This window comes from Anabas testudineus, chromosome 5, assembly GCF_900324465.2.
Source record: "Anabas testudineus chromosome 5, fAnaTes1.2, whole genome shotgun sequence".
Classification (NCBI taxonomy): domain Eukaryota; kingdom Metazoa; phylum Chordata; class Actinopteri; order Anabantiformes; family Anabantidae; genus Anabas; species Anabas testudineus.
Window position 1 is genome coordinate 14,204,409 of NC_046614.1, and position 9,766 is coordinate 14,214,174.

The following is a 9,766-nucleotide window of genomic DNA, read 5'->3' on the forward strand; positions in this document are numbered from 1 at the left end:
AAAAACACAGAAAATGTACAATATGTTAACTTGGTATTTTATCATCATAATCAACAAGATTGCTCTTAAAACATGTGAGCCACATGTTTTGTTATAACGTCTTTGGACATATTTCAATATAAGCATACTTTTCTATAGATATTTGTTTTTGTACTCTGTTATTGAGCCTCATCTCTTTTGTTGGTACAGAGATGAGTGTCAAATAAATTGCACATGAAAAAGCTCCTAACAGTTGTGTGTAATTATTGCTGGTAGATGTGAAAAACATTGAATTCATTTACTGGTTTATATATATATTCAAACTAACACATTCATGCCATGCAACAGTGATTCATTGACTTGTCACCATTTTGAAAACAACATATTCCAGTTCAATGTGTAAACAGTGGGTCAATAATACTCAACAGCATGAGAATTTCCTTTTAAATACATTTTCACGTTTCGATTTTTTTTATTTGAGGTAATTGATTATTTAACAGTCACAATAATCATAAATAAAAAATAAGGCTTATTTCCATTGTTGTCCTTCACATATAACAATATGAAAAGAAACAACATGGGATAAATACATAGGCTACATACCGTACTTAAAAGCAAAGCTTACAGTGATAAAGTAGCATGGCCTGCATGTTCTGAACTCCCTTCATTATTCAAATCAAGCCAAGGAAAAATCTTTTCAAGGCCATTTTTCAATATATGCTGTGATGTAAATTATTTTAGGCTTGAGTGAAGGTTATTGCATAGTACTGATACAGAATATAGTAATTAGCATTAAAAAACGTAAAATCAGTTAAACTGACTTGTTCAACAATTCTGTTTGATAAAAGTACCTTTAATAAATGAAAAATAGTTCAATATGCACTGTACAAAGGCACCATTTTTAAAGTGACCAAAGAAAACACACTCCATCTGCCACAGTCTGACCTTTGACCTCCCAAACACGATAAAGTAGTAGAAGTAGAGGTAGATTTTATTTTATTCCAAGTAAAAGGAAATAGCAATCTGTGGTGACATGGAAGCCTAGTGTTTTCTTTTTTTGTTTTCTTTCTACATTACAAGAAAATCTGTGAGATATCAAAAAGTGAAATGCTGTTCATTTGCTAATCACAATTCCTCTCAATAACACAGAAAACACACCGTATAGAATAGTTATAGTCAGTTTTGGACAATAGTGAGCTACATGTAATTGAACTAGTAGTTAAACTAATAACTATTAGTATTTGCATAGTGATTCAAATAGTTTTTGCCATTTTTTGTGTAGTTAACTATTAAAACTACACAGAAATGGGATAGTTTGGTTTAGGACCCATTTTGGTCGCAGTGGTTTTCTCACACTAAACTGGATTCTTAGCTTTTATGCGAAGAATATCAGTATTTAGTATTTATGCTATTTATTGGCAAATGTTCAGAGGAGTTGTTGCATGCCATTTTAAATGTTACCTGACTAATCTAGTGATACTGGTTTTTGCACTGACTTTTGTTTCTGGCAGGCAGGGGTCTGACTGATGGACTTTTTGTATTTTAATTTCATCTACACGTCATTAAATTTGTTTTTTTGTTGTTGTTTTTTTAAATAAAGTTCGAAGTACTTTTTCTAAGTAGTATTAGTCGACCAAACTACAGCAGATTTCCGCTTAGAATAGATTTTCTATAGTTCAGTTTCTTATGTTGTGAAGGAACTTCAGCTTGCAAAGTTGTTCTCAAAGTAACTTCCACAGAGGGCGGCCTCGGAGAAGTGAAACTTTATACCTGCCAGACTGTTCATGACATCTTTTAGATCGAGAAGCTCAGGTCAAAGTAAGTCAAAGTGTTTTGGCAGATAAAGGTTTTCTACAAAGCAGTGGAGAAACACACTGTGCCCTTCTGAAACACTGCTTGATTCTGTAGTGGACACTTTTTGTCCTGGCCTTTGAAGTTGAGCTCGTGGAATTCACTTGTGATGACTGACAGCGACTTTCCCTGGGTCTCTGGCAGAAACACGCCGACATACAGCGCAGACAACAGGCAGACAAATCCAAAAGGCACAAAGCAGAACTCACTCAACCCATTCTGTGAAAGAAAGGTAAAGGGAAACTGTCAGACTGATGTATGACTTAATTCAAATGTGCTTTATTTGCAATGAACTGTTTAATTTATTAAATTCAACAGTTTTCCCTTAAATCTGTATATTAATTCTAATACTTTGTGTGAATATGAGCTGAACTGCAGATTAAATAAAACTTAGATTTCATATCTTGGCAAAGAAATGGGCATCTTGACAATTGTCCAGAAAAGATTTATTTACTCAGTTTGAGACCCTGAACTGAAGGAGGCGCCATAGGGCATCTTTTTATCCGTTAGGTTTTTTGGGGAGTTACTCTATTTGAGAGTTTAAGGACAGGAGATGTCACTGTGAGCAGATTGTAAAGGTCACTATTGCAAATTTCACATTTTACATTTTGTGATGTTAGTTAGCCTTCCAGTTAGCCTGCACTCAAAAAAACCTTCACAGTCACAACAAACGAGTATTCAGAGTCACCCATGAACCTAACTGCACGTCTTTTGACTGAAAAGACGATCTGAGTACTCAGATGAAACACATGCAGGCAAAGAGAGAAACAAAGAAAGACCTGAGCTATTCAAACAAAGAGCTTCTTGTGAAGCATTGGTGCTAGTATCCCAATCTATTAAAATTCTGACGTTGAAGTGGCCAGGCGCCTGTCCTTTGCAGTTTGCATGTTCTCCCCAGTTTCCTCCAGGACTTCAGCTTCTACCATCCAAAGACATGCAGTTAGGGTGACTAGTGACTCTAAATTGCCCATAGGTGTGAATGTGAGTGTGAATGTTTGTCTGACTCTCTACGTCAGCCTTCTGATAGACTGGCGAGCTGTCCAGAGTTTACGTTTAGTCTCATCCAATGACAGCTTGGATTGGCTCCCTATAACCGGGAAATAGGATAATGGATGGATGGACAGAAATTCATTCAAGAAGTTATTTTTAACTCTACTACCCTGCTTGTATATATGTATAATATATATTCATTGTTTTGACATTCCCTCATTTTAATATAATATACCAGAGATAAAGGTAGGAAACAGAGATGGAAAGAGAATAATGTGGCAGACACCGTGTCCTTCATCAGCTTGGTATCAGGAAGCCTCAATACACCACTCTGGTTTAAACAAATGCTGGTTTAAACAAAGGACAGGCCTTGATGATGTATGGATGGACAGACTGACCACGAGAAACGGGAAGATCATTCCAATAATGAAAAGGTTGAGCCACATCATGGAGCCAGCGATCATGTAGGCTGCTGGGCGAGCGCTCTGATTGAAGATCTCTGTGGGCAGAATACCGGTCACCCCAGCTGAGAAAAATACAAAAAATACATACTGATCAGAGTTGAAGTACAGGTGAACAAGAGGCCGTAATGGTTCCTAATAATAATAATAATAAGATATTCATCTGTCACCTGTTATGATCACAGTTTGAGACTGAGAATTTGCTTATGGCTCATTTGAAAGTTTCTGAAAGCTTATGTGGATACATTAGTGTTTAAAGAGTTTACTGTAGTAGCAAATAATGAGAAAAGTCTCCAAAGTGTTAAACTGACCTGGTCCTATGCCAAAGCTGAGAATGTAGGTAAAGATGCACATCATGCTCAGGTACGGCATCCAGGATACATAGTTCTGTTTGCATGTGGGCAGGAAAGTAAAACCGCCACAATGAACAACTTCCAAGTAAGAAGAAGATAAACCAGATTAGACATTCTGTCACTTTTATATTTCAACGGTTAGCCATAGATTTATGCCTTTATGTTAGTATGGACATTAAATTCCTCACATTACGAACATTGTCATGTAAATATTCTGCTTAACTAGAACAATAACCTTTTCTACTGGGGTGAAATCAAGCTATGAACTTATTTACAGTAAACCAACCAAGAATTGTCTTACATACTGTACGCATGTATTCATATAAACATCAACTGATGTCTAAATGTTGACTGGTGATGTCTCCTGGTGCACTAACTGCCCTGGTCTATGTGAGCAATGTGTGAGCAACATCATCAGATTTCCCAGTTCTTATGATTAGTGTGTTCCTGTATACAGCTGCGTAATGTGATTTCATAAACAGCAAGTGAGACAGACCAATGAGTAATAAACCTTTGCTCAGTCCGCAGTCAGTCAGAAAACCTGCAGGTTTTCCTGTATTCATTACTGTTTGTCCACCAGTCCTGTTGTTAGTATTTGGTCAAAGGTACCCACAAAGTCAATAAACACCCTTGAAAACAGACCCCTAAGGCAAAACTTGAAGTAACCTCTTGAACAAATGTGTTTTTAGAGCAGCCAGTGGCTGAATTTACCAAGCATCTCATAGTAGGAAACCACTCTTAACTGGCCAAGAAAAAAATTTCAGAGTGATGCAATTGTGGGCATAGTTTTAGGAGTAGGAGTATAAATTTTACTTAGGAAATCACCTCCTATCTCCACCAAAATGTAGGTGTACGAGTCCAGAGATGGCATTAGGCAGAAATGTGTGACGGAGATGTTTCTTATACTTAATGACACAGATCTTTTACAGCTCTGTGACAGCTCTGTGCAGGATGCGGTTGCTCCATGAAGAAGAACACACGGTTGCACAAAGTAACCTGAGCTGAATTTCTATCAGAATGCAAATCAGCTTCACTTGAAACTCGGTGTTGATTATTAATATGGTGCCAGGTCTAACAACAAAGTCTAACTCTCCAATAAAGCTGCTCACACATATACCTTGTTGCTTGAGTTTTGACTATTCCAGAAATCCCTGGTTTGTTTTAATGCTATCCAGACAATTACCAATAAGTCATTACTAAATGTTTGTTATGTACAACAATATGATTAAGTATATGTCATTTAATTTTATGAGTATTACATGATGAAATGATTTACCGCAGCCAACAGAGCCACTGTGAAGACAATAGCCCAGATGGTCATGAGGATGAATCCTCCCATCAGCATGAACCTCCGACCCTTGAGCTCGATCAGTAGGTTCTGAAAATACACCAGAGTTTGTTCTTGTTATATTCAAAGCCTTAAGGTGAAGTATTTATTGTGCAATCCACTAGTAGCAGTAGTAGTAACCACTGAATGGGTAAAGAGCAAAGCAGGAACTTAGTGTTGTTGAACGAGTAGCTAATTATAATGTACAGTATAGATACTCTGAACCTGGTGATAAAACTAATTCACTTACTTAGTTATTTATGACTGATAAACAGAATATGTTTGGTGGGTAGATTTACAGACAGTGTTTTATTAAAAGCCTAGTTTGACATTTTGTACCTGGCTTAATTAACGTGCTATATCTTTTTTGTGTGTTCTGAACAATGAATTCTGTTCTAAAGTGTTAAAGTATCATGTTAGTATAACATCAAGTCTTTTCAACAATAAAAACAAATGTCAAAACGACTACCCGAACAGTGCACAGGGTTGTTCTCACATATCTAGTCTACGCCATACAGCATGCAATGATCAATCTTTTCCTTTAGCTGCTTACATAACATATGCTTTAATAATGTATACTTACACACAATATACAGGCTGTGAACTCACATGTACCCGTGCCAATTGTAATATACTGGATTTTATCATCAGGTATCCCAGCTTCTTTAAATACATAGGATGCGTAGAAGTAAATCTGAAAGATAAGAACAGAGGAAGCTATGATTACTGCAGAGCTTCATTGCTTGTTTTAAGCGTGTAACAATTGTTAAAGCTGATTATGCAAACATTTTGTACACAATACACAGAGCAACCCAGCCCCCTCCCTAAACCTGCCAAGCATGTGGTTATAAGCCCTGAAACACAGGAGTATTTATTTATTCAGCATTTTCTGATAAGAAGGCAGCTCTGAAACTTAGCTTAGATCTGTTATAAAAGAGCTAAAACGTGACGATTCAATGTCAATAATATAATGGCCTTATACTAAAAGCCTTTTATTCCATGGGCGAGGGATGATGCACCACTAATATGCATTATTAATAAAACCTGCAGGAATGTAAAGATACACAGGCACGACAAACAAATTGCTGATAGATCACATTTCTCATCAGCTGTCCTAGCAGGGGACATCTGATATCTTTACTGCAGAGCAGTATTAGTAACACTGGTCCACTTTTGTTACATACCGAAGCATCGTTTTCTAAAAGAAGACTGTCCACCACGTATTCAAAAAAATCATAACATTAATGCCAGTTCTGCTTACCGAGTCATTGCCACAGAGCTGCATGGCGCTGCTGATGACCATGACGGATATAAGCTGCCAGCGCACTGAGCGGTCAGTGAAAAGCTCCAAAGGATTCCTGGGCTTCATGCCTCTGACTTGAGCCCGTTCCTCAAGGAGCTCATCGAGTTCGCTGTTCTCCACCTCACAACCACGCAGACGCCTCAGAGCTAACCAGAAAAAAAAAAACGCTACTTTAATACTTGAGGATGTTTTGTTTAGGTCCCTCTAGGCGGTTCTTCTACATAATTATTTTCCTCTGAAATGTAGTGGAACAGAAATAAATATTTGGTTGACACATCACAGTACCCACCAATGATACAAGCTTCTTTGTCACCCTTGTCGATGAGCAGGTATCTGGGGCTTTCTGGGAACCACGGCAACGTCAGGAGCTGAATGAAGCCAGGAATGGCATTACTGGCAAGAAGGTACTGCCAACATGGCTCGCTGCCCAAAATCTCTCTAATAATAAATAATCCAGAGTGTTACTGCAGAAATCTTTGAAATCACATATCAAACATTTTATTGTGTATTCCCCATACCTAAGGCCAACAACCTGTCCCAAAACTACACCAAACGATGTAAAAACGCATGATGACAAGGAGATCGCTCCTCGTAAGTGCACCGGTGCACTTTCTCCAAAGTACATGGGCTGCACATTCATGCTGATTCCTGCAAAACACAAAACAGCTTTATGTCAAATTTAGATTTTTACCTTCTGGTTTCCATGGCTCTATTATCTTTATATGTCTCAATTTAGTTTATTTCTAATTTTAGTCTACTGCAAGCAGGTCATTTAAGAGGAAAAACTGTCCATCTGTTTAGCATAACTAACATACCAGAATTTATTCCAACCAGGAAACGTGAGATAATGATCATCTCAAAGGACTTGGCAGCTCTACTTGACAGAGCTAAGAGTGCACCACTCATGAGGAAAATGTTGTTCAACAGCAGACATTTCTTCCTTGGGAAGGGAAAAGTGGACAAACTTATTAGACCATTAACAGTTTGATGTGTGAAGAAATGCTGGACCTAATTTTCTGGCCCTCTTGAAGGCCATCTTGCAGGAACATGTGGGTAGATTTGTTGCATTACAATCATTAATATAATGTCCAGGCTAGCAATAAATAGAGTGTACCAACAACTACTGCACTATCTGTGTTCTTAATAACATAGAACATTGTTGTTGTCTATCTTTAAAAATAGCCCCAACAATTGCACCATTTACTCATCTTTGAGTAATTTATGTTGAGATGGAAATGACTTAGGTTTTTTAGTGTGCTACCATTAATTGATACACACTTTTTGTGTGTAACTGATCAAAACACAAACCAGCATAATTTACATGTACAAACATGACAGATGACAGTAAATTAATAACGGTTATGCATTTATCCAAGTGGTTGTCAACAGGTTGATCATTCACTATCTGCACGTTGCTGTGAAACTCTTAACTTGTAATCGGCTGCACTTCTACATTAAGTACGTTTACAAACAGGAGCACGATACGGTATTTTATATTTTACCTTCCAAAGCGTATTGTCATAGGCCCTGCAATAAGAGCTCCTGCAAGACCTCCTAAAGAGAAGATGGACACAATTATTGTCCACACCAGTGTGACCTGGTAGTTCTCCAACTGTATGTCCCATCGCTCCAGGAATGTCTCGTTGATAAAGGTTTGAACAAACTGTGACAAAAGACAAGACAGTCAACTATTAAAGTTTCACTGGATTCACTAAACACACATGCCTACTAGAGCGCCAGTTAAATCTGACACTTACTTATTACCTTAACCAAAGGAGTTTTTGTGATTTGAAGTGTTGACTTGTTTAACACAGGATAAAAAATGTTTTGTGATGGAAGCCTGTGTTTGTTTATTATAATTCTATTTATTCAATACTGGGATAGAAGAAGAATTAGTTTCTACAGAAGTCAGATATTACAGCAGCTGAAATATTAATAAACGTTAAAAGAAATCAAAAATAAAACAAAGTGCTGTAGCAAAACATTGAGCAGACCAACTCTACACCTACTACTCCTCTTGCTACTGATAAGAGCAATAATCACCGATACAAATAGCCTACTTTGTGTTTGGCCAATTTACACTGTGACCTAAATGTGAAATAATGTTGATGCTGGTCTGCACAAGCAATACAAAACACTCATACTGTATAAATAACAACACCAGCATAAATGGAAAACCATACTGATCAACACTGCTGAACCAGTTGACCTATTTAAATACATCCTTTACTATATAAACACACTGTTTGTGTTTATCAGCTTAGGAATATTGTGTTTGTTGATATTTGTTACTTTGGTAAACATCAGATCACATTTCATGAAACAATTTGTATATTTCACTGAATAATCAGACAAGTGGTGACACGCAAACATTTAGAGTCAATTCAGAAAAAGTGGCTGTGAAACTCAATAAACTTACAGTTGTGGGGGCGTTCATTATGGCCAGGTTATAGCCATACTGAAGAGTTCCTCCAATGGCTGCAGAAGCAACCATCAGCACCAGTGTCAGAGTACCACTCTGTTAACACACACAAATAGTTATTAAATGTAGGCTAATCACCACATACATTAACATCTGATCAAGGCCTCAATTTGCTGCAGAATTACATATGCCAAAGGATGTTGGGTTTTTTTGTTGACTGTAAACTTGTCAATATGACATATATATGATATGACGCATCACTCTGACCTAATTTTTCTCCTTGGTTTGTTCTTCATTGTTTTATTGTCGATTATAAGTATATATTTGCAGCATCATAATTCATTAATGTTGTCTCATCTACTTTGTAGTAAGTAAGAAACTAAAACTAAATTCTAACCGCACTTCTCTGCATAATGCTACTTGTTAGTCCAAAACAAACAATTCCACTTTACATCAGATCACTTTTTGAAAAACAGAATTAGCTCATTTACCTTTGGCGCAGCAGAATACGTCATTGCTAATCGAAGGTGGCAGTAAAAGAGGTGTGAAGTGAGTCGATGAAGCCCGACAACAGGTGCAGTCCACCTCCCAAATACCAATCCTCCGCTGCACAGCACCACACACGTGCCCAGGAGCGTGCGTGAGGCGCCGGTCCGCCTCTCAGGATTGGCCGCAGTTACACAATCAGCCGGTTAACGCGCAAGTGGCCAAATACTAATCTGATGTCTGATGATTTACTGAAGGCACTTGCTCTTTGTTCAACTGTGTGGTGACACATGTGCGTCCTTACACATACTGTAAGGACAGTCACACATGCGCAGTGTGGTAAATGAGGGTTTTCCCATCAACCACATAGAGGAATAGTGTTCAGGTGGTGCACGACCAGGTGGGTGCTGTGATTTCACTGGATAAAGTTAATTAAACATGATTTCATCACCACTTATACCTTTATCTCTTGTTGAACGTTCATAAAAATATCTAGTTTATGTTTTTGTCTAATGTGATCTAATGTAATTTGCCTATATGAAATTCTTGCCACTGTATATGGAACAGTCTGCAAATAATTATCCAATTAAATAA

At 37.5% G+C, this 9,766-nt stretch overlaps 1 protein-coding gene across 1 annotated transcript; it reads right to left on the reverse strand.

Annotated features, from left to right (window-relative positions):
* Window positions 1-415: 415 nt before the first annotated feature.
* On the reverse strand, window positions 416-9,436 carry slc2a11a (solute carrier family 2 member 11a). The gene is made up of 12 exons (XM_026347822.1): window positions 9,178-9,436; window positions 8,684-8,782; window positions 7,767-7,927; window positions 7,080-7,204; window positions 6,783-6,912; window positions 6,554-6,702; window positions 6,223-6,410; window positions 5,545-5,655; window positions 4,911-5,012; window positions 3,593-3,668; window positions 3,219-3,346; window positions 416-2,049 (listed from the first exon to the last, which is right to left on the reverse strand). The coding sequence occupies exons 1-12, from the start codon at window positions 9,199-9,201 to the stop codon at window positions 1,831-1,833; spliced, it is 1,512 nt and encodes a 503-aa protein (XP_026203607.1). The 5' UTR covers window positions 9,202-9,436; the 3' UTR covers window positions 416-1,830.
* Between the last annotated feature and the right edge of the window lie 330 nt (window positions 9,437-9,766).

What these genes read in the sequence shown, in the direction of transcription:
- slc2a11a (XM_026347822.1), bottom strand. Translation starts at nt 9,201, where the DNA reads ATGACGTATTCTGCTGCGCCAAAG. An exon ending in CGTATTCTGCTGCGCCAAAG is followed by an intron (nt 8,783 to 9,177) that starts GTAAATGAGCTA and finishes GTGTGTTAACAG; the next exon opens with AGTGGTACTCTGACACTGGT. An exon ending in TAATGAACGCCCCCACAACT is followed by an intron (nt 7,928 to 8,683) that starts GTAAGTTTATTG and finishes CTTTTGTCACAG; the next exon opens with TTTGTTCAAACCTTTATCAA.